Below are 26,208 nucleotides of genomic sequence, written 5' to 3'. Positions count from 1 at the left end.
CATTCAGATTAGTTTATAATTCATTGGTCACTTTTTCTGTAAAAAAGCCTTTAGTAATTATAATTTTTTTCTATTTTAATTCTAAAGAATTTAAGAAACAGCTGTCCTGGAAATTGCAAAATCTTTTCTTTAACAAGGAAGAAAACTTTTGGTATACATAATGCTTCTAATTTAATACTTGGAATGGTCCTTTGATAGCAATACCTCCCTAATATAATGAAAAACATTGGTATCAAAGTATGCTATTTTAAATTTAATGTCCAGGTATTCATTTCAGGAATTTTTTTTTATTTTTTTGGAGAATGGGTATCCCTAATATCTTAATAAGTTTTTTTGTTGTTTTTTTGTTTTGTTTTGTTTTTGGCTTTTTTTTTTTTTGCAAGGCAATGGGGTTAAGTAACTTGCTCAAGGTCACACAATCGGGTAATTATTAAGTGACTGAGGTCATATTTGAACTCAGGTCTTCCTGAATCCAGGGCAAGTGCTCTATCCACTGAGCCAACTACCTGTCCTTCAGGGATCTTTTTAAAGTATGTAGAGGAAAGTAATGATTCCCTCTTACTCAATTTAATTTTCTATTCATGAGTCTCTCATAGTACTCTCATAGGACAACTTCATTCATAACTTGTATAGACTTAGTATGTTCTGCTTTGTACCATACTTTTTTTCATATATGAAGGAAGAAAGGAAGGAAGGAAGAAGAGAGGGAGGGAAGGAAGACTATCTCCTTTAATAAATTTTAAGTTCCCAGATAGTATCTATATCTTACTTATCTTTGTATCTGGATCAATATTAAATATTGAATAGGTACTTAAAAAATGCCTACTTAATGTTGAATCAATCAATGTATCTCTAAAGCAGACTCCCAAAGGACACACTAAACATACACAAAATCTGCAAGTCTCCTAAATTTTTTAGCTTCAAATGACTTTTTTGAGAATGAGTATAATATGATATAAATCAGTTTTCTAATTTGTAGGAAAAGGAAGAAAGATGTTCCTGATTCTAAATTCTCAGTGGATTAGAAAAAATGAAAGGAAGAATTTGTAGAAAAAGTGAGAAGTTTGTATTTTTTTTATCAGTTTTTAATTCTTGGAATAATCTTTGTTATTTTGCTAGGTGATTCTTAAGTTGCTGGGAATACTAGATGAGAAAAGAAGAAATGTTTCTGTGAAATGATGTACTACTATGCAATTTGATAACCTATCCTGCTCACAAGATAAACCACATAAAAATAATAAATTTAAATTCTTACTCCAAAACTTGTTAATTATTAATGAAACTTACCTTCTAAAGATTCAATTCCTGTTGCCTGTGCCAATAAATCTTCATGCCTTGCAACTACCTGAAAAATAAGAATCAATGAGTAGAATTTGTTTTGATTATAGTTAGCAAGAAATACACACAATAAAACTTAAATGTCCTTGAGACTTCCAGTCAGGATTGTTATTTGAACAGAGATAGATAGTCCTGTGCACACAATGCCTTACTCTAGTAAAAACTAAAATTTCATAAGTGACTTCTTCTAAGCCAAAATTACATTAAAAAATCAACTAGTAGTCTAGAGAAAATAGAAAAGGTAGCTACCAGCAAAGCCAATGTCAGTGCAAGTAACAAAAGCTGGTCTAATCCCAAAATGGCCAGACTAATGCCAGGAGAGTTTGCCCTGTGTCTATGAGACAGGGGCACTCTGGGCACAGAAAAATACTGAATTTTGCAATTTTTCCTGTATTGTTTAAGTGTGTTATTTCCCTTCTATAAATGGCTTTTGAAAACCCCATTTCCAGCAACAGACACCCTCTATGTCCTTGGCAATCCTAAATCACTCTGGACTAGATAGTTATCCAAATGCTGCTATGTGCACTCACCTGTGGAGCAGACCAGTTCTACAAACATTTGTAGCAGATATTACATTTCACCAGGTACTGACTCCTCCTACACCAGGTATTAGCCACTCCTTAAACACAGCTGGTTCCACCCACCACAAAGGGGCATTTAAGTAGAATCTACTGTTGGGTTCTCTATCTTGCCCTTTCCAACTCCACCTGACCAGGTATATGAATTCTTCTCCTCATGGCTATCTTTCTTAAAGAATCCTCAACCCTCCATAAGATGATTAACTAACTAGTTTTTGTCTATTATTTAACTATTTATTGAAACTTTAAAAAATTTTTCTTTTTAAACTCTTGCACTCTAGAGGCAGATGGTTCTGTGAATTCCTCACCAAATGAACCCTAACCCCAACTTAGGGCCTCAGCAAGAAAACAGCAGCTAGACCAAAAAGGATAAAAACAAATCGTTTACAATGGTCCCAAGAAAGCCACACGAGTGCAGGAATGAGTGATTCAAGACAGAGTCACTTCAAGCCCAAGGGTTCTGAAGTTCCCATTAGCATTCTGTCCTGAGATTCCAAAACCTTGAAAATCTAGCACTAGGAACCTCAAAGATTGGCAGGAGGAGGTTTAACCCCATAACAGTAACTTAAGGAGCCTAGCGCAAGATCGATGTGGACTAACTCCATCAACAAGACAGCAAGGGGACAGAGCTTGTTCCTGGGGCAGGTTATGTGTGAGAGTGGGAGCAAACCCCACTTTTTAGGAACTATAGCTAGTGAGATGAGTAAACTAAAGAAGAGAAAAATCAGTGTAAAAATGTCTGTTGATCTAGAGTTCCCCAAAAAGGAAAAAGTAAACTATAAAATCAAGGTAAGTAGAATTTCAAAGAAAAAAAAATTTTCTGCAAGAGTTACAAGAAGACAAAGAAGAAATAACACAAATTTTAAAATGAAATAACTGCTCTGGAGATAAAAATTTAAAAATAATTAATAGAAGAAAAATTTTAAAATATGAAAATGAGAAAAAAACAAGCAAAGATCAATGATTCCATGAGATCACAAGAAAATATTTTTTTAAAATCCAAAGATTGAAAGAAAATAAGGAAATAAAAAATATGTGATTTTAAAAACTGACCTGTTGGTCAAGGAGACATAACTTATGACTCACTGGGCTCTTTGAAAGTAATGATTTTTTTTAAAAAGCCTGAAAACTAGATTTCAAGAAATCAAAATTGAAAACTGCCCAGTTATTAAAAGCATAAAGCAAAATAGAAAGAGAAAGAATCCTTGGATTACTACCTAAAAGAAACACTAAAAGGAAAAATCCCAGGAATATCATAAATCAAGAATTCCCAAATTAAAAGACAAATATTACAAGTATCTAGAAGTTCAAGTACCAAAGGATCACAATTAGGCTTACATAAACCCTGTCAGCTTCAGTGAAAAATGAGAGATGTTTAAATATAAATATTCCAAAAGCAAAAGTTGTAGTGAGCTTATAATAAAAACAGCTTACCCTGCAAAGCTGAGATTAATTCTAAATCAAAAAGAAAAATAAACATTTGATGGAAGAAGACTTTCAAATAGGTCTGGTAAAAAACAAAAAACAAATAAATACCAGACCTAAGTAGTCACTCTGTAATATAATCACAAGAATCAAGAGAAATCTAGAAAGGTAAATTAACTTGAGCATTTGGAAGGGGCTAAATGATGATGTAGAACTAACATTCTAAAAGGGAAGAAAGAAATAAGTGCCCCTTCAATTCTCAATTTCTTTAAAGGCTACTAAAAAAGTTAAGTTAGAAGAAAGGAGGGCCTAAGAAGTATTGATTCTATTTTGAGAATTTTAATAAGGGAAAGAGATGGGAGGATGATAATAACAACAACAATAAGCATATCTATAGCTCCTACCAAATGTCAGTTCCTGTTATTATATGTTCTTTATAAATACTATCTCATTTTATCCTCACAACACCCCTAGGCATTCTCACAAAACCATTTTATAGATGAGAAAAACTGAGAAAAACAAAGATTAGACTTGCCCAAGGTCACACAGTAAGTAAGTATCTGAAGTCATATTTGAACTCAGGTCTTTCTGATTACAGACCTAGCACTCTAATCATTGTACCACCTTTCTTTTCATAAAAAAAATAAATTAGGCTTTATACACACACACACACACACACACACACACACACACACGGGAACTTGAGATAGGGGAGGATAGTGAATTCAGTTTTGGAAACAGTAAATTTTAGATATCCACAGGATATCCAATTAGGGATGTCTAAGACTGTTGGGAGATTCAAGAATCAATGGAGAAATTAGGGCTATATTAGCAGATTTGAGAAGAGTATAGAAGGGAGAAAGGTGAGGGATATAACTTGCTATTTTTATAATTGTCATACCACCTACGTGTGAAGGACCTTATCCACTGTTTCTACATTCTATCACATGGTGAGATCATCTATTCCTATGGGCTAATTACCTTCTCTATGCAAATTACTCTCAAAACCATATATCTAGCCCTCATTTCTCTCTGGAGTGCCAGATACACATCTATAGGTTTTCTGGATATTTCAAAGTGAATTGCCATGAACATCTCAAATTTAACATGTCCAAAACTGAACTCATTACCTTTTCCCCTAATCCAACTCTCTTCTGAACCTCCATATTTCAGTGGAGGGCATCATCATCTTCCCACCAACCACGTTCATAACTTCAGGGTCCTCCTTGACTCCTCACCCTCCCTAACTCTACATATTCAAAATGTTGCCAAAACTTATCTTTTCTACTTCTACAGCATCTCTCACATCCTCTTATCTCTACTCACACTGCAACCATCTTAGTTCAGGCCTTCATCAACTCAATTCTGAACAACTACACAGCTTCCTAATTCATCTCCTTTTCATCATCTCTATAAATGCTCAAGTTTATTTTCCTAAATTATAAGTATGATCATTTCACTCCTTTATTCAGCAAATTCCATTGTTCTCTATTGCCTTAGGGGAAAATATTAGCTCCTCTGTTTAGATATTAAAGTGGTTTGTAACCTGAACCTAAACTATTTTCCCAAATTTATTTTTCTTCTTTCCATAGTCTACAGTGTATCCAAAATGGCCTTCTTACTGTTCTTCAAACATGATGCCCCATCTCCCATCTCCATCCCTTTGCACTCACTAGCTGTCTCCCATACTAGAAAGGCACTCCTGCCTCACCTCTACTTCTCAGAAGGCTTTGTTTTCTTCAGTATTCTACTCAAGCACCACATTCAACATGAGCCTTTCCAGATTCTCCCCAGCTCCTAAAGCTAGCCTTCCTTCCCCTCTTTAAAAAAAAAAATTTACTTTGTATATCTTATATGTCCACTATAAAGGAAGAGAACAGGCTATGAATGGCTTTAAAAATCAAAAACAGGATATTTCCATATTTGATCTGGGGAACCAGTGAAGTTTATTGAACAGTGACAGGATCTGACCAGCACTTTAAGAAAATTGTTTTGTTATATGAGAGGAAGATGGATTGGAATCAAGAGAGGCTAAACAAAACCAAAAATTCAGACATGAAGTAATGACAGCATCAATGTGATGGTAGTATCAGGAGAGAAAACAAAGCATGAAAGATGTTGTGAAAGTAAAATCAAAAGTACTTGGAAGACTGGCTAGACTTGAGGATTGAGAAAAAGGTGAGAAGCTGAAAATGACCCGCAGATTTAAACCTGGTTGACTGAAAGGAAAGCAATAAAAAGAAAGCTAGAAAGAGGAGAAAGATTGGGAGGAATAAGCAAGATATAGAGTTAAGTTTTAGACATGCTGAGTTCAAGGTGACAATTCAAAATGTGACCAAAGGTCAGGAGTTAGAGGTTAGGATTAAATGAGTAGACCTAAAACTCATCTGCAAAGAAATACTTGAACTCATGAAGGCTAGATTATGAAACAAAACTGAATTGAGAGAAAATAAAAACAAAACCTTGGGAGACAGGTCAGCTTAGAAGGTCTGACCTGAATGAAGATCTAGCAAGCCAGACTGAAAAGGAGGATTGAAACAAATGAAGAAGAATCAGAAGAGAGTAGTGTCTTTAACACCTAAAAAAGGGAAAGAGTGATTGACTCCAATGCTGCAGAGAGGTCAAGAAGGAAGATAGAGAAATCTAACTACTATTTGATTTGGCAACTAAGAAATCACTGAAAATTTTGGAGAAAATAGACTCAGTTATATAATGAGGCCAGACTGCTGATTGCAAAGCACTAAGAAAGAGAATGAGAGGACAGTAAGCAGAAGCACAGTGTAAAGTTTTTTTACATTAGATGAAAAGGATATAAGAATAACTGGTGGCAACACTTATCAACTTGAGAGGGAGTGTTCTGGTTTGTTTTAAGAAGGGAGGAGACATGATTATTTGTATTCAGCAAGGAAGGGAACAAAACAAAGAAACTCTATGAAAGAAAGGGAAAGATAGAGAGGGAAAATCTGTTGGAGAAGATTATTAAAGTCAGAAAGAGGGTCCTTTAGAAAGAATTTCCATGGCAAGGACGAAAGTTATCTTTTCATGTGAAACCAGTAAAGGAGGAGATAGCTAGAGAGGATTTCAAATGAAGTCAGCTGAGGAGTTAAGATGAGAATAAAAGGAAAAAGGAAGTGGGGACACCCATTAAAATCATCAAATTTCCTGCTCCATTTAATGCTGGACTGCTGACTATTACTGAAGTCACAAAACCAAGCTGACTGAAGAGGCTACAAATCCATGGTATATAACCACATTTGTCACCTCACTGCTACTGCATCATCTATCAATAGAGATATGACAGAGTTTACCTATAAGCTATATAGCAGAGGAAGCAAAATAGTCTAGGAAATGGAAAGACAAGGGACAGACAGAGCATTAGAGAAAATATAGCAGCTGAGATACTTAGGTATGAAGATATCATTCTCTTGAATGAATTACTGATTCCTTTTTTCACAGTTCACAGTTCTAATATGTAAATTTATACTAAGTGAAGCATATCTACAATCCAACAAAAAAAAGAAGGCAACAAGTTTATTTTCAAACAAAAGTTTATTTCCATAACTTTGCTGTTACTATAACAGTTTTTCTAAAATGACAGCATAACCATAGAATGTAAAAATATGGAAAAGTAAAACTTTAAAGCCACTAAATATAATCAAAAATATCCCAAAACTTCGTTCTTAGTACCATTCTTCTTATAGTAGACTATGATATGATACTTTTAATTTAAATAATTATGTGAGTCAGTAGCCAAGAAAACTTAATTTAATCTTTTTCCTACATATATAACTTCAATAAGTATTCTCCACAACACTCAGAAACAGATTTAAGCTTATTTTTGGAAGGAACATACTATAAATTTTGAAGCATAGATTCAGAGAATTAATTTTTCATCTCTATCAGAAAACTGAATGATTATTTTACTTCCCAAAGTTTAACAAAATAGAAAATTATGAAATAACTGAGAGATGAACTATTTCTAAATCAACATGGACATTTTTTGTCATGATATATTTGAATGTCAACTATCATGAATAAAAACTGAAAGCTGAGCATTACATTATATTCTACTACTTTACTTCCAACAACAAAAATTCATGACAAAATAAGTGCATGTAATTTTATATTGTAACCATTTTTTTCTATAAGTGTTGAACATAGTGTTTAAAGAAAAATAGTCTATTTTAAACAAATCAACATAAGAAACTTAAAACACTATGTTTAGCTAAATAATTTTTCATTCTTTTTCAATATATAATCTTGAAAAAGAACATATTTTCCTACCTTCAATTCTCAAAAGAAATTATCAATGTAGAATTCTACATAAACAAATCTGATCCAATTCAAATAATATTTACTAAGTACCTATAATATGCCTGACATTGTGCTAAGCACTAGGGATACAATCAATAAAAAGACAGCCAGCCCCTGCCTTCAATAATCTTACAATCTAATGTGGAAGTCAACACAGAAAAGGAGGTAAGAAAGGTGAGGAAGATTAGGAGGGAGGTAGACTAGGAGAAGCATCAAGGAATACCTTGTTTTATAAAGTTGAAACTAAGCAAGGCAGCAGATGTAAAACAGTATGATCTGAGAATCTAGTTTCTAGCTTCTAGAAAGGAAGGCACTGGGAGGAGTTTGATACTCTGACCTCCAGCCCTCCCAACTGAAAAGAGTTAATCAAGGAGAGTTAGCAGCAGAGTAGTGAAGTAAATGATGAGCTTATACTGGGAGGATTATATTGTTTTAAGGAGCTGAAAACAGATAAGGCAGGATTTGAAAATAAGGCTACTTTGCTCTTAAGAATTAAATGATACTTCAACCATTTTGATGAACACAGATGATTTAAGTGATTTCAATGAAAGTGCCAACTGTACAATTCCCTGAATTGAAAGACACTTGTAAAATACAAATGCAATTTCACTTGTTAATTACAACTAATAGCCTGAAAAAAAAGGCAGAATCTATGGGGTAACTAACAGCAGGGGATAATTCAAAAACAAACTAAATTAGTTCTCCTTTCTGAGGTTATCTGCCTGGCATGATAAATATAAAGATTTTTTAAAATGTACAAAAGGTTGAACTTATTGGTCATTCCTAGTATATTTTAAATATTATTTTATAGATTGTTACCTATTTAATAAGAGTCTGGAAAGAAAGGAAATAGAAATAAAGATGGCAATAATAATTCACATTTGCATAGGAATTCCAAGTATACAAAATAGTTTTTCCTCATTTTTATCACAGTATAAGTGATGCAGATGAGAAAGTCATAGACTTACAGTAGAAAGAAACTCAAAGGTCAGTTTAATCCTAATCTTTAATTTTACAAAAGAGGAAATTGAGGCCAGAGTGGTTCAGTGATTTGCATGAGATCAAACAGGTAAGTGGTGGAGCTGGTACTGGCAGCCAGATTTTCTGGCTCCAATTTTAGGGTTCTCTTCTCCTGTACCATGTTATCTCTCCTCACTGACCAATTTTAAGTGAAATTAGCATGTTGCAAATATAGGAATGAAATAAGATAAACTGTTGATGATGTTTGTCCTTCAATCTCAAAGACTATAATAACATCAGGGAGATTACATTTTAAAACAAGCCAAGCGAATATCCACTTTGCCACAGTTCTGATCTACTATGTCTTCTTTCAACACATGGTCTTAAAGCTGGTACATGCCACTGTAAGCATTACTGGTAATGACAATCATATCCATTGTAACAAGCCACTTAAAATTCAGAAATGGAGGCTGTGTTAAGGCTTAGGGTCAGATCATCATCATCATCATCATCACATAAAGGGCTGTCTTCAAGTCACTGTTCTGTTCCCAAATGTGCAGTAATTGTTTAGGGTATCTGATAAATCCAAAATTTCTTCTATGAAATGAGCAGATTTGAAGTGGCCAAAACCAATTCATGCAAAGACTCTACTTTTATGAAAAAATGATATTCCAAAAGAATTAAGGCTGGAAGAGGGAAAAATATTAAAAAGTTATTTTATTATACAAAATTAAATGGTTTTCTGTATTTTGTTCAGATGGATTCTAGTTCATTAAGTACCATCTCTCCTTTTGAGGGAAACTTTTTAAAAAAAAAGTCATAAATCTGATAGAAATTTGAAGATTGTCTTAACAAGGGGCAGCTAGGTGTCGCAGTGGATAGAGCACCTGCCCTGGAATAAGGAGTACCTGAGTTCAAATCTGACCTCAGACACTTAATAATTACCTAGCTGTGTGGCCATAGGCAAGCCACTTAACCTCATTGCCTTGCAAAAACCTAAAAAAAAAGGAAGGAAGGAAGGAAGGAAGGAAGGAAGGTAGGTAGGTAGGTGTGTCGCCTTGGGAAAGCCACTTAACCCCATTTGCCTTGCAAAAATCTTAAGAGAGAGAGAGAGATCAATCTTCTGTACACTCAACCTGAAATAAGGTGGAAGATCCAGCCATTTCAATTCTACATACACATCCAGGCTAGTAGGCAAGAATATTCAAGATATAAAGGATTGCTGTCTAAGAAAAGGCCTCCATCAGCCTCACACAGCCTGAAGAAATGGTTCATGCTAGCAAAGCTGGTCCTATCACCTAAAAAAGTGCAGGAAAATGTGTAACTTTTGGTATTGGAGTTTTGAGTTTTGAAAAGCAGTATGGTTTTCTGTTGGAAGAAAAAAATAAGACTTTTAATATTTGAAGGGACTTTAGAGATCATTTGTTCCAGCCCTTTCATTTTACATTTGAAGATATTTAGTCTCAAACAGTTTCCTTACATTTCCCTTTTATAATCTTTTAGGGGAAAGCTGCAAAGTATGAATTTGTGACCTCAGAACATAAAATAGCCTCATTAATGCCATATTCAATTTAAATATGCTAATTGGTAAGTTATAGACAGGAGGTTTAAGAAAGCTTTAGGTTTTAACTTTTGGGTGAAAATTTATTTATGAGTGACAGGAGTACTTCAGAGAATAAAACAAATCACTTGAACAAATCATAGAACCTCACTCTTAACTCAATCAAAGATTCTCAGACAAAATAAGAAAGGATGAAAAACTGGTTTCATAATAGCAATTCATTTCAAAGGTAGCATCTAAAGACCATGCTACCAGGAGACCATGTACTTTGTCTTTCCAAGTCTCTAAACCAAAGAAAAAATAAAGCTAGATTTTGGAGGCTAAAAAAAAAAATGTTAACAAGGTATTTTTGTATCATTTTAAAATTTCAGGTCAAAAAAAGAAAAAGAAAAAAATCTGTGACTCAGGAAGCTGAGGAATTCCACTCAGGGTTTAGAGTTGCTGGTCTGCACATTCATTCTATCAGTGCAACCAGAAATCAACACAAATATCCTAAATCCACATCACTGAGGAAAGGATCTTAATGTTGTCAATCAGATCTTTCAGGCACAATGCCATGTTATTGCCAAGGCCCTGATCTGTGATCCTAGACATGAAGCACACCTTGCAGGCCTACGTTCAAATATCTAGGCATACAAGGTAATTGGACAAGATGTGTTTTAGGGAGCCTTCTGGTACCAATATATCATTATTATGTGGCATACATCCTTAATTATTTCAGATAACTTAAATTCAGTGTTATACTTGTATGAACAATTAAGTATCATATGTTCACACCATAACCAATTCTGTCCTGAGAGCTGACTGACTTCTTGATCTGAAGAGTGAGAAAGCAGCCAGAAAATAAACTGAAAATTGAAAAATATAGTACTCAAACTCAGCTTGGCTTGAAAAGGTTACATGAGTTACTATTCTAGAAACTTAAAAATCAGAAATTATTTTTTCATCATTCAACAAATACATTAAAATTATTTTTACAAAGAATTTTCATTTTTCTCATAATTATTATAAAAAAACAAGTTCTTTATTAAAACCAACATGGTTTTTTAATGAATCAAAAAAGCCTTTAAGTATTTATTAACTATGAAGCACTACACTCAGCACTAAGGATATAAAGAACAGTCAAATCAATCCCTGACCTCAAAGAGCTCATTCTAATGGGGAAGACAACATGGCAACAACTAAAATACAGTCAAAATATATACAGAATAAGCTGGAAGTCACCTCAAAGGGAAAGGCACCAGCACAGCAGAGGAATGGAAGGAGAATTGGATAAGATGCAGAACATAGGATTTGAGCAAAAGCTTGAAGGAAGAGAGGGTAACTAGTAGGCCAAGGGAAAGAACAAAGGCATTCAAGCCTAAGAGATGACTACTGAAAAGCAAGGGTCTAGTATAGTGAAAGTTGAATATAAAGAAAATAAGTTGGATAAAATTACTCAAATTCATACCAACAGAACAAATTGTCATTTAGCAGCTGAGGGAAAGATGATGGTTGGAAGGAAGAATTTGAGGCAGGAAAACTAATCAGAAGACTACTGAAATGCTTCAGATGCAAAGTAATAAGGACCTACACTTGTGTAGTGTTGATGTGAGTAGAAAGAAAGGGATGTATATAAGATATGTTGTGGGGCAGCTACATGATGCAGTGGATAGAGCGTTCAGTCCTGGAGTCAGGAGGACCTGAGTTCAAATGTGACCTCAGACACTAAGTCATTTAACCCATTGCGTTAAATGAAAATTAAAAAAAGAAATTTTAAAAAATGTAGTAAAGGTAGAGAGGACAAAAATGTGGCAAAGAATTGAGAATAATATCTTAAGTTGTGAACCTGTAAACTGAGGGTGCTCTCAAAAGTAAAGTTAGAAAGTAAAAGAAATTCCTTTTGGGGCCATCGTGAATTTAAGATACCTAAAAGAAGGTGACTAGATGGTTCTGAAGTCACGAAGACCTGTGTTCAAATGTGATCTCAGACACCTAATACTTACACTAGCAATATGACCTTAACTTAAGCCTTGCCCTCACCCAAAAAAAAGATGCCTTAAAGACATCCAATTCAAGATATTCAAGTTGGTGAAGTATCAGGAGAGATAGATATCTGGGAATCATCTATATAGAAATGATTAGTGAAATATCAAATCTCTTTGGGGCAATTATTCTATATATTTATTCTTATTTGTCAAAATACAGAAGTCTCTCTTAATTATAAATAAAATAGGCAGGGACAGAGCCAAGATGGTGGAGAAAAGGCATGGACTTACCTGAGTTCTCCTCCAAATCCTTCCATAATGCTTCAAAATAAATTCTGAAGCAACAGGACACACAAAAGGACAGGTAAAACAATTTTCCTACCCAAGACAACTGAGAAGATGAGTAGGAAAAGTCTATTTCACTAGGGTAGGTTGAGCACAGTCCAGGGAGAGGAGTGAAACTATGAAACTCAATAATTTTTTTAAGGTTTTTTTTTTTTGCAAGGCAATGAGGTTAAGTGGCTTGCCCAAGGCCACACAGCTAGGTAATTATTTATTAAGTGTCTGAGGCTGGATTTGAACTCAGGTATTCCTGACTCCAGAGCTGGTGCTCTATCCACTGTGCCACCCAGCTGCCCCTAAATAAAATAATTTTTTAAGATAAATGTTAAAAATCGTTTTTACATATAATTAGGGGAAAATGTGAAATTTAAAACATATAATAGGCATATATTTTGCTTCTTTCATTTCCACATTTTAATTCATACAATAAAACCTTGGTAATCTGGAAGTCAAAAGTCTAGGATTATTCATAAATTCAAAAATGAATCAAAAAGCTTCAGAAAGCAGGCTCCACCAAGAATAACTGATGATAAAAAAAAAAAAAAGTTTATTACAATGGTCAGTTCATCAAGCAGAAAAAATAAAGAAAAAGAAAAATTCTCCATGGCTGGTGATAGTTACTAAAAGTCACATATCATAAAATGCCAGCAATCCAAAAGGGCAATAAAAATCTGAGAAAAAAAGAAAAGCAGAGAAAAGAGAAACAGGATATACAGTAGGAACTCTGGATTAATCATGAAAAAAGCATTCTAAAATCCTAGTTCTAGATGATCTCTAAGATCCTTTGAATACCAATTTATGATTTCATCTTTTTGTTAATCCAACTTCTAAGACTAAGTGGGGAATTAGAACAAATACTGAAGTCTCATCTCTAACAGGTTAAGATTTTATATATGATTTAAAAAGAACAAGAAGGTGGCAATTTTAATGGATCAGTTCAATAACATCTGGCAAGTCTAATGTGGCATCCAGGCACTGAAAAGCACTTCTAATTTACATGTGCACCTGATTTCCCCTAAATGAAAAGAAACTTTCTAAGGGCAAGGAGTGCCTGATTTTTAAACTCTGTCCCCAGGGCTCAGCACAGTAAGTGGAACAAAGTAAGACATACTGAATACTTACTGAAGTAAACATCAAATTTTCCAGAGGCTCAAATCAAATACTGCTATACTGAGAACAAACAGTATCCTAAATGAGCTAAATTATCCTATAAAATCATATTTTATATTAACTGCCTGCAATGAAAAGATCTGAGTCTATGGCTAAAAAGAAAAAAAATGGAGATAATAGAAGTGCTGCTTGAAAGTGAATCAAATGACATAAATCATGATGGTAGCAAATAGGTCTAAACATCTTTTACTGAAAAAAATAATAAAAATAGACTATTCCCTATTTTTTAAACAACAATGTCAACATTGCTCAGTCTTGCGGATACTTGAAAAAGTCTGCCAGATTATGGACAAATGAACAAAAAGTTCTGAATTTTAAGAAAAATGAGGATAGAATAACTATTTCATTGGAACAAATGCTAAAAACCAAGTTTTCAGTAGTTGGAAAATTCAGTCATTCAGTCATAGACTATTCATAGGTACCAAAGTAGGAGCTGAATGAATATAAAACAAAATTTTTAATGACAGACTGTATTATAACATTGTAAGTTAAAATACTATAGCAGAACAAAATACCCAACTGAAGATAGTATAGCTTCATTACACAACTATTCAGCTAATAACCCTTGGACACAGTTAACTTAGCATTATGTGATAATTTCCCTATCTACTTGGCCATCAATCTACAAACCAGGATAGTAGAAAAAACCTGAAATGTTAGTACTGAAGTGATTTCAATAGTGAACCTTCAATCTCATTCTGAAAACTAAGGAGATGACTTTGAATTTCACATTTGAAATTATTATGAGAGAATTCTAAGAGAAAAAGTATGAGTTGGTATTATCTTTGCAGAAATGATTTCTGATGGTGTCCAAGAATTTGAAGGTTTTGAATCAAATCTTCATTAGCAAATTCAATAGCAAAGCTTCTTAAGATGGGGGGCACCCATATGAAAAAATGCTCTAAATCATTAATTATTAGAGAAATGCAAATTAAAGCCTCTCTGAGGTACCACCTCATACCTCTCAGATTGGCCAATATGACCAGGAAGGATAATGATCGTTGTTGGAAGGGTTGTGGGAAATCTGGGACACTATTACACTGTTGGTGGAGCTGTGAACTCATCCAACCCTTCTGGAGAGCTATTTGGAACTATGCCCAAAGGGCAACAAAAATGTGCATACCCTTTGACCCAGCAATACCACTACTGAGTCTATACCCTGAAGAGATGATGAAAAAGGGTAAAAACATTATTTGTACAAAAATATTTATAGCAGCCCTGTTTGTGGTGGCAAAGAATTGGAAATCAAGTAAATGTCCTTCAACTGGGGAATGGCTTAGCAAACTGTGGTATATGTATGTCATGGAACACTATTGTTCTATTAGAAACCAGGAGGGATGGGAATTCAGGGAAGCCTGGAGGGATCTGCATGAACCGATGCTGAGTGAGATGAGCAGAACCAGAAAAACACTGTATACCCTAACAGCAACATGGGAGTGATGTTCAACCTTGAAGGACTTGCTCATTCCATCAGTGCAACAATCGGGAACAATTTTGGGCTGTCCGCAAAGGAGAATACCATCTGTATCCAGATAAGGAGCTGTGGAGTTTGAACAAAGTTCAAGGACTATTCCCTTTAATTTTGAAAAAAACAGATATCTTATTGTCTGATCTTGTTACCTCTTAGACTTCTTGTCTTTTCTTTAAGGATATGATTCCTCTCTCATCACGCCCAATTTGGATCAAGGTACAACGTGGAAACAAAGTAAAGACTGACAGAGTGCTTTCCGTGGGGGTGGGGGGTAGGGGGAGGGAAGTAAGACTGGGGGGCAAATTGTAAAACTCAAATAATATCTTTAATAAAAATAAATTTAAAAAAAATATGGGGGCAGCTAGGTGGCACAGTGGATAGAGCACTGACCCTGGTATCAGGAGGACCTGAGCTCAACTTTGACATCAGACACTTAATAATTACCTAGCACTGTGACCTTGGAAAAGTCACTTAACCCCATTGCCTTGGTAAAAAAAAAAAAAAAAAAAACCCAAAAAAACAACAAAGAAAGCTTCTTAAGATGGTTTGGGATAATCATTTTTCATAATTAAAACATAATACACATGAAATAAAAGAATAGGTTAACTACTCTTCCTGGTTATTTGCTTGACATTATTAATCAAAAGATAACTGAACCAAGTTCTCTCTGTGCTTATATCTTTCAAGGAATCGTATAATTTTGATATCATCATAGGAGACTCATTATGAAGGTAAGTCTTTAAAGTAGCATTTCTGATTTAAGATCAGCTTATAATCAACAAATAAACAATAATTCTTGAATTCTCTATATCTTTCAATTAAATGTGCAAAAGTGAAAAGGCAAAGTGACATAGAATTTCAGAAGACTTCTTTGTTATCTTCTCATGTCTTCATCAAAAAAGCCTTTGATTTATACTCATAAACATTTTTGAACAATTGGGAAAATGGTATCTTCAGTAATTGATGTATTTTACCCAGTTTCTCACATTATATTGAATAGTTGTATCTTTCATTCATGCCTGATTTTATTTTTACAGTTCAATTACTGCCTAAAAACAATGTTTACAAATAAACTTTTTGCGATAATGTCTCAAAACCCAATTCTTATTGAAAAACACTCCTTACCCTAAGAACACATGTTTGTCCTTTCTAATTTTTTCCCTTCTATTTTATGCATCACATAATTGGAATATGTGAATCATGGCTGCTACCTGACAAAAGAGATTAGGTTCAGGTTTTTAATCAGTAAAAAGGATTTGCCAGAGTTCTTTAAAATTGTTCAGGTTCATTAAGGCTTTTAAAAGTATTCAAAATACAAAGATTTGATTTACCTCTAAATTTACCTTGGAAATAGAAGATATTTATTCACAGAAATACATATACTTTGCATATACATACATATATATATATATATAGCTTTTACATACATACTTAGATATATAGATATAACAGATAGTCTATAAAAATGCAACTTTGTTACTTTAAGAAAAAAAGTTTCTTTACCTGTAAGTGTAGTTCTTTATCCAACTGACTTATTCCTTGTGCAAGTTTTGCTAGTTGTTCAGCTATTACAGCTTGGTGAATAGATTGAGAAGTATAAGTCTTTACATCAAAATCTTCACTTAAAAAGTCAAAATAACATTCTGAAGGGAAAATGAAAAAGGTTGATTAAAAATACAGAAATAAAAGATAAACAAAAATTATTATTTTATTATTAAACCTGAGACATTAATCTTTTAAAAAGAGGAAGGGGGTGTGAGTCCTTTATGCTAATAAAGACAATATTTAGAGCCCTGGAAGCCTATACACAAATATACAAAACATGAGTAATAAAGTGAACTTGAAATTTTAACAAATGGAATCACCTAAACTGAGCAAGACGGGGTTCATGACAGTGAAAAAGAATGGAGGCACATTAGAGAACATCTAAGTTACATTTTCATTGTGGAAAATAGTATACTGTATTTCCCCATGTATAAGATGCACCTTAATTTTGGGACCCGAAATTTGGAAAAAAAAAATGTATTACATAAAGTTATTGAACCCAAGCTTTATTCACCATAAAATTCATACAACTCCTCATCACTTTCAAAACTCCCATCCATTAGCTTGTCCTTAACTACATTTGATGACAAATCACTAGAGAGGCTCTGACCACTATCCTGTCTATGCTCTTGTCTGTGGTTGACCACAAGCGGTCCCTGGGCAAGTCTGGTGCATGGATGCATGCTTAGTCCATTCCATTTCATGAACCTTAAGCTCCAATAGTGTCCTCCATTGAAATCAGTCACTTCTTTTTCATCAGCAATTCTTCTTGCCTCATGTTGAACCATCTTTGTTGACACAGAAATTCCAATGACTTTTTGCACTTCAACCCAAAGCTTCAATTCCCTCTCTAAATCAGGCTGTTTTGCTGACTTGCCTCTTATGGTCTTTTTTCTGCCATAGCCTTTGCAGCAGGGTTTCTTCTCCCTGTAGCCAGTCTCAGATTGTTTTCTCAGTTGGAGGAGGATCAAACTGACATTTGGTAGCACAATTTCCATTCACTTTTGCAAAGTGGATCACTTTTAACCTGAATTCAGCATAGTACAAAAACCTTTTCTGAGCCATTTCTGGGCAGAATGTGGCAAAACATCACCTAATACACTGGTAAACAAATGCAAAACAATGATCACAAAGACATCAAGCACGAAAAAATGGGAAATGCAAGTAAGAATGCAAGCATGATGGGGCAGCTAGATGGCATAGTGGATAAAGCACCAGCCCTGGAGTCAGGAGTACCTGGGTTCAAATCCGGTCTCAGACATTTAATAATTACCTAGCTGTGTGGCTTTGGGCAAGCCACTTAACCCCATTTAACCCCATTTGCCTTGCAAAAACCTAAAAAAAAAAAAAATAGAATGCAAGCATGAAAAAGTGGGAAATGCAAGTAAAATCTACAACCACTGTATAAGACTCTCAGTTTTTAGACTCCTAATTTTTCAAAAAAAGGGTGCATCTTATACATGGGGAAATATGGTAAATTTCTAAGACAACTAGAAATAATAACTGATAGATTCCTGATGCCAATTATTAAAGCAAGTTGATTACACCTTCTCTAATGTTTCATTAGTCCTAGAGGGGAGGTAATCATGTTCTTTGCTCCCACTGTCAGATCCCAAACTTCACTCTTCCTCCTTTGAGGTTTACCCTATCTAAATATATGACCTAGTCCTTATCCTGGGGGTAGTCAATTATATTAGCCTCCAAGGTATTCTCTTTTCTTCCCTGATAGAGTACAGAATTGAGTATAAAACCTAGTTCACAGTCTTCATCTCCATCACAATCCACCAAGTCTTTCATAATTGAGCATATTCAGAATATTGCTGTTATTATAAACAATGATTTCCTGGTTCTTCTTACTTCACTTTACATCAGTTTATATATGTCTTATCATGTTTTTCCCCCCTCTCATAAAACTATTTCCCTCACCACTTCTTATAATACAATTGTATTCTATCATAATCAAATGGCACAACTTGTTTGGCCATTTCCCAACTGTTGAGCATTCCTTCAATTTCCAATTCTCTTTCTCCATGAAAAGAACTGCTATAATTTTCTTTTTAACAAATAGGAAGTTTGCAGGAAAAATCAAAACAGACAAAGAAAATTACAGACCAATCACCCTAACGAATATTGATGCAAAAATCTTAAGTAAAATTTTAGCAATGAGACTACAGCAAGTTATTACCAGGACAATATACCATGATCAGGTTGGATTTATACCAGGCAGGCAGGGATGGTACAACATTGGGAAAATACTCAACATAATTAAACATATCAACAGCAAAACCAACAGAAATCAAATGATTATCTCAATAGATGCTGAAAAAGCCTTTGATAAAAATACAATATCTATTCCTTTTAAAAACACTAGGAAGTTTAAGAATAAATATTTTCCTTAAAATAATAAATAGTATCTATCTAATAATAAATAGTATCCATCTAAAACCATCAACAAATAATATTCAATGGGAATAAACTCAGAGCTTTTCCAGTAAAATCAGGGGTGAAACAAGGATGCCCATTATCACCATTACTATGCAATATAGTATTAGAAATGCTAGCAGTGGCAATAAGAGAAGAAAAAGAAATTGAAGGAATCAGAATTGGAAAAGAAGAACAACACTTTCACTCTTTGCAGATGATATCATGGTATACCCAGAGAACCCAAGAAAATCATCTAAAAAAACTCCTTGAAACATTTAAGAAATTCAGCTAAGTAGCAGTATATAAAATAAACCCACATAAATCATCAGCATTTATATATATATATACATACAACAAAGCCCAAGAGCAAGAGATAAAAAGAGAAATTCCATTTAAAATAAATATAGACAACATTAAATACTTGGGAATCTAACTCCCAAGACAAACCCAGATACTGTATGAACACAATTATAAAGCACTCCTCACTCAAATAAAGTCAGATCTAAATAATTGGAAAAATGTCAAATGCTCAAGGTTAGGTCGAACTAATATAATAAAAATGAAAATATTACCCAAATTAAATTACTTGTTCAGTGTCATACCAATCAAACTACCAAATAACTACTTTACTGAGCTAGAAAAAATAATAAAATTCATCCAGAGCAAGAAAAGGTAAGAACAGCAAGGGAACCAATGGAAAAAAAAATGTATAGGAAGGTGGCCTAGTTCTACCAGATCTCAAACTATACTATAAAGCAGCAGTCATCAAAACTGCCCGGTGCTGGTTAAGAAATAAAGTAACAGATCAGTGGTTTAGGATAGGTTAAAAAGAAACTGAAGTAAATGACTACATCAATCTACTATTTGACAAACCCAAAGACATAAGCTTCTGGGCTAAGAACTCACTATTTGATAAAAATTCTTGGGAGAACTGAAAAATAGTATGACAAAAATTAGGCATAGATCCACATCTCACACCCTATACCAAAATAAGGTCAAAATGGGTACAGGATTTAGACTAAAGAGCAATACCATAGATAAATTCATAGACCAAAACAATTCTATCTACCTAGTGATCTATGGAAAAGGGATAAATTTATGACGAAACAAGAATTTGAGCACATTATAAAGTGCAAAATGAATGATTTTGACTATATTAAATTAAAAAGGTTTTGCACTTATAAAACCAATGCTGTCAAAATTAGAAGGAAAGCAGAAAACTGGCAAACAATCTTTACATACAGTCTCATTTCTAAAATATATAGAGAATTGCATCAAATTTATAAGATCACAAGTCATTCCCCAATTGATAAGTGGTCAAAGTATATGAACAGACAGTTTTCAAATGAAGAAATTAAACCTATATAAAATAATATGAAAAAAATTCTCCAAATCACACTGATTAGAGGAAATGCAAATTAAAACAACAATGAGATATCATCTTACACCTATTAGATTAGCCCAGATGAGAAAAAGGGAAGATTATCAATGTTGGAGAGATTGTGGGAGGATTAGGACATTAATGCATTTGTTGGTGGAGTTGTGAATGGATCCGACATTTCTGGAAAGCAATATGGAACTATACACAAAGAGCAGTAAAACTGTTCATACCCTTTGACCCAGCAATTCTAATTCTAGGTCTATTTACAGAAGAAATTATAAAAAAAAATGGGTAAAGTACTACATATTCCAAAATATTCGTAGCAGCTTTTTTTGTAGTGGCAAAGAATTGGAAATTGAGAGGATGGCCATCATCTGGGGAAAGGCTAAAAAAAGGTATGGTACATGAATACTATGGAATATTATTGTTCTATAAGAAACTATTAAATAGTCAGACTCTAGAGAGGCATGAAATGACTCTACAAGATCAGATGCTGAGCAAAGGGAGTAGAACCAAGAGAACAATGTACACATCAACAATAACATTATGGGATGAACAGCCTTGATGGAAACAGCTCCTCTTGGCAGTCCAGAGAGCTAGGATAACTATATTTGACTCATTATGGATTATAATTATCCCCATCCAGAGGAAGAAAAAACAAGACAAAACACATAGGAAAAAAACAACACTTCTGAATCTGATTAACACTTTATAAAAATTGTCTTAAGGGATAATTTCCCACAGTTGCTATTACTATCTGTACCTCCATTCTATTCCTCTCCACTCTCATTTATTCTATTCTCTCTCTCCTTTCATCCTGGCCCTGTCCAAAAGTGCATTGAATCTGAGTACCCTCTCCCTCAATCTTCCCTCTTTTCTATCACCTATTTACCCCCCTTCCCTCCTTATCCCATCCCTTTCTTCTTATTTTTCTCTAGGGTAAGATAGATTTCCTCACCCCATTATCTACTCCCTTAGCTCAGCATCTGATCTTGTAGAGTCATTTCATGCCACTCTAGAGTCTGACCATAAGTGTAGCTCTTTCCCTTAATCCTAATTCTTCATGCCAAAAATTACTAATTTGTAAATATGTTTAACAAAATATGTTTGTAAAATGCTAACCTGACTGTTCCCTGTTGAGAGGAGGGGGGGAAGGGAAGGGAGGGTGGAGGGAAATTTTTTGTAATTTGGAAATATGAACATACATATGGATAAAAATAAATAATTTAAAAAAAACAACAAATAGGACCTTTTCCTTTTTCTTTAATTGTTTTGAGATACAGATCTAGTAATGCTACTGCTACATTAATGGGTATGCACAGATTCAGACTTTGGAAATAGTTCCAAATGTTTTCCAGAGAGATGGGACTAGTTCACAACTACACTACAGCCTATTAGTGTAACTATCTCCTCTCATCCCCTCTAGCATTTGTCCTTTCTGATAGTTGTGAGGTGGAACCTCAGAGTTGCTCTAATTTGTATTTTTCTAATCAATGATGATCAATTCTGATAAAAGTAAAGCTCATGCATTGCCTACCACATCCCCTCCACTATAGGTTCTACTTTGCACATATTTTATGTAAAAAAACTTTCTCCATTCTATTTCTTCATTCCCCCTTCTCTCAGTGCATTCCTCTTTTTCATTTCTTCAATTTTTTTTTAGCAATCATTCCAACACAAGCTACTCACATCCGTTTCCTCTAAATGTTGTGGTTTTTCAATCATTTCTCAGTCATGTTCGATTGTTCATTTGTGGTTTTCTTGGCAAAGATACTGAAATAGTTTTCCATTTCTTTCTCCAGCTCACATACAAATGAGGAAACTGAGGTAAACAGAGTTAAGTGACTTGCCCAGGGTCATACAGTTAATTGTCTGAGGCCAGATTTGAGTTGAGGAATTTGAGTCATCTTGACTTCAAGCCCAGCACTCCATCCACTATGCCCACTAAGCGATTTCACTGTCCTTGCAGATTACTTCAAACAGCTCTATTAATAAAGTTAAAGGCTTAAGAATTACATGTATCTTTTTCCTATACAGGTATGTAAAACAGTGTACTTTTATTGAGTCCCCTTTGACTATTCTGTTATGTTTACCTTTTCATGTTTCCTTTGAGTCTTTTGTTTGAATGTCAAATTTTCTGCTCTGGTCTGGTCTTTTCATCAGAAATACCTTAAAGTCCTCTCTTTGAGTAAATATCCATTTTCCCCTTGAAAGTTAATACTCAGCTTTCTAGCTTAGTAATGCTTAGTTTCAATTCTAGCTCCCTTTGCCTCCCAGAATGTCACATTTCAAACCCTCCACTCCTTCAATTTGGAAGCTGATAAAAAAACAAAAATCCTGAGTGTAACTTCCATGATATTTGATTTCTTTCTTTCTGGCTGACTTCTTCCTTGAGCTGGGAAATCTGGATTTTGGTTTAATATTCTTGGAAGTTTTCATTTTGGGACCACTTTCAGGAGATGATCAGTGGATTCTTTCAATTTCTATTTTATTCTCTGGATCTAAGATATGTAGATTTCCTTGATAACTTCTTGAAATAATATGATATCTAGGCTCTTCCATGGCATTCACGTTGTTCATTAATTTTACATTACTTCTCCTCAATCTTATTTCCAAGTTAGTTGTTTTTCCAATGAAATATTTCACTTTTTTCTATTTTTTTATTCTTTTGATTTTATTTGATTACTTCTTGATATCTCATGGATTCATTAGCTTCCACTTGTCCAAATCTAGTTTTTAAAAAATTATTTTCTTCTTGTACCTCTTTCTCCATTTGGCAAACTTTTTTTAAGGTTTTTTTTGCAAGGCAATGGGGTTAAGTGGTTTACCCAAAGCTACACAGCTAGGTAATAATTAAATGTCTGAGGCCAGATTTGAATTCAGGTACTCCTGACTCCAGACAAACTGTTTTTAAAGATGTTCTCTTCTGTGAAATTTTGTTCCTCTTTTTCCAGCTATCAACAATTTATTTATTTATTAGCATTCTCTATTTTTTTATTCTAACATTTTGTTTTCCAATTATATACAATAATAATATGTACCTATCATTTTTGTAAGGTTTTTAATTTTATAATTTCCCTCCTCCCTTCCCCCTTCCCACAGAAGGCTGTCTGATAGTCTCTACAATGTTTCCATGCTATACATTGATGTAAACTGAATGTGTTATAAGAGTAAACATAAACCCCCTTCCCCCCCAAAAAAAAAAGAATAGAGAGAAAGAGAAAAAAATTGTATTTCAACCTGTGTTCAGATTTCAATGGCTCTGTCTCTGGGGTGAGTTGCTTTCTTTATCAGAAGTCTACCAGAGAAGTTGCTTCAATAGTTTTCCCACAGTTGCTATTACTAGCTGTACCTCCACTCTATTCCTCCCCACTCTCATTTATTCTATTCTCTCTCTCCTTTCATCTTGGCCCTGTCCAAAAGTGCATTGAATCTGAGTACCCACTCCCTCAATCTTCCCTCTCTTCTATCACCTATTCCCCCCTTCCCTCCTTATCCCATCCCTTTCCTCTTATTTTTCTCTAGGGTAAGATAGATTTCCTCACCCCATTAAGTATGTATGTTATTTCCTCTCTGAGCCATTTCTGATGAGAATGAAGGCTCACTCATTCCCCTTTGCCTTCCCCCTTTCCACGCCATTGAAAAAGCATTTTCTTGATTCTTAGGTGAAATTTCTTAGCTGCTTCTTCTTCTCCTTTACCTTCCTCCAAGTACTTTCCTTTATCAACCATTGACTCCATCTTTTTACTATATTATACCATTATATTCCACTCCTTTCTGTGCTCTGCCTATATATGCTCCTTCTAACAGCTTTTATAAATAAGAAAGTTCATATGAGTTGTCAATATCTTCTTCCCATGCAGGAATACAAACAGTTCAACATCATTAAATTCCTCATAGTTAGTCCTTCTCTTCCACTCCCTCCATGCTTCACTAGAGACCTATATTTGGAGATCAAACTTTCTGCTCACCTCTGGTTGTTTCAATAGGAAAGTTTGAAAGTCCCTTGTTTCATTGAAAGTCCATCTTTTCCCCTGAAAAAGGATGTTCAGTTTTGCTGGGTAGTTGATTCTTGGGTGTAAACCAAGATCTTTTACCTTCCAGAATATCATATTCCAATCCCTACAAACCCTTAACGTAGATGCTGCCAAATCCTGTGTAATCCTGACTATGGAGCCTCGGTAGTTGAATTGTTTGTTTTTGGCAGCTTTTAGAATTTTCTCTTTGATTTGGGGGTTTTGGAATTTGGCTATAATATTCCTGGAAGTTTTTCTTTTGGGATCTCTTTCATGAGATGGTTGGTGAATTCTCTCAATTTCTATTTTTACCCTCTGCTTCTAGGATCTCAGGACAATTCTGATGTCTTATTTCTTGAAAAATGAAGGCTAAGCTCTTCTCCTGATTGTGGCTTTCAGATAGCCCAATAATTTTTGAATTATTTCTTCTGGATCTGTTTTCAAGGTCAGTTGTTTTTCCAATGAGATATTTCACATTTTCTTCTAATTTTTGGCTTTTTTGAGAAGAGTTTAATTTCTTCCTGATTTCTTACAAAGTCATCAGCTTCCTTTAGTTCCATTCTGCATTTGAAGGAGTTATTTTCTTCAGACAGTTTTTTATGTCCTTTTCCAGCTGGCCAATTCTCCTTTTTAAGGCATTCTTCTTCTCATTTGCTTTTTTTTGTTTTGCTTTTTCCATTAGGCTTAAACTGGTTTTTAACATATTAATTTCTTCAGTATTTTTTGTATATTTTTCACCAAGCTTTTGATTTGGTTTTCATGATTTTTCTGCATCACTCTCATTTCTCCTCCCAATTTTTCCTCCACCTCCCTTAATTGCTTTTCAAAGTCTTTTTTGAGCTCATCCATAGTCTGAGCCCATTTTCTATTTCTCTTGGAGGTTTTGGATATGGAAGCTTCGATTTTGTCATCATCTGAGTATGTGTTTTGATCTTCTATGGGACTAAAGTAATTCTCTATGGTCAGATTCTTCTTTTTCTGTTGTTTACTCACTTCCTCAGTCCAAGACTAATTTACAGCACTTCCAAGGTTTGGGTTTTTTTTGGGGGGGGGGGACTCCCCACTGGGACCTTTATTCCTCCAAGGTCTTATTTATGCTCCTTTGCCTGTGCTTCCCTCCACCCTGGGGCTATTCCATGCTATCTTAGCATGGAAGCCCAAACTGCAACCTGGATCTGAGTGTAGGCTAGCAGCAGAGTCCTACACTGCAGGAGAACAGAGAAATCTCTGCAGACTTCACTTACCATCTCTGGGGGTACAGGCACTTTCTCCAGATTCTCGCTGCAGATTGTGCGACCAGTGCTCCTCACTCCACACTCATTCTGATGTAGCACAGTTCTCTCCCTGCCCCTTCAAGCTGTTGCAGGTGATCTCTGGCCTGGGCTGGGCTGCTGCTTTTTTTTCCCAACGCCCGGTCCTTGTGAAACAGACCTTTCCCGTGGAACTTCTAAGTTATCTTAGACTGGGAAAATGTATCACTCAGTCTTTCTGCGGGTTCGTTCACTCTAAATTTTGGCTAGAGTCATCATTTGTTTGTTTTTTGGAGTTTGTGGGGAAAGGAGTTCCCAGGAAATTCTGCTTTTACACAGCCATCTTGTCTCCGCCCCATCAACATTTTTAAGGTATTATTTTCATCAATACTTTTCTGTGCCTCTTATACCAAGTTGTTAATTTTCTCATAATAATTTTCTTGCAACACATTTATTTTCCCAATTA

General features: G+C 34.6%; 1 protein-coding gene across 2 annotated transcripts in view; it reads right to left on the bottom strand.

Annotated features, from left to right (window-relative positions):
• The window catches only part of COG5 (component of oligomeric golgi complex 5), a 351,259-nt gene that overhangs the window by 308,355 nt on the left and 16,696 nt on the right, over window positions 1-26,208 (bottom strand). For both annotated transcript variants that reach the window (XR_012470105.1, XM_074193933.1), the window contains exons 2-3: window positions 16,630-16,769; window positions 1,288-1,345 (exon numbers count right to left, since the gene is read on the bottom strand). Coding sequence is in view for 1 of the 2 variants with exons in the window: in XM_074193933.1 (XP_074050034.1) it covers window positions 1,288-1,345; window positions 16,630-16,769 (198 nt within the window). In the remaining variant the exon portion in view is untranslated. The remainder of the gene's footprint in view (window positions 1-1,287; window positions 1,346-16,629; window positions 16,770-26,208) is intronic.

Source organism: Macrotis lagotis, chromosome 7 (genome assembly GCF_037893015.1).
Source record: "Macrotis lagotis isolate mMagLag1 chromosome 7, bilby.v1.9.chrom.fasta, whole genome shotgun sequence".
Classification (NCBI taxonomy): Eukaryota; Metazoa; Chordata; class Mammalia; order Peramelemorphia; family Peramelidae; genus Macrotis; species Macrotis lagotis.
This window is presented reverse-complemented; position numbering and strand designations above follow the sequence as displayed.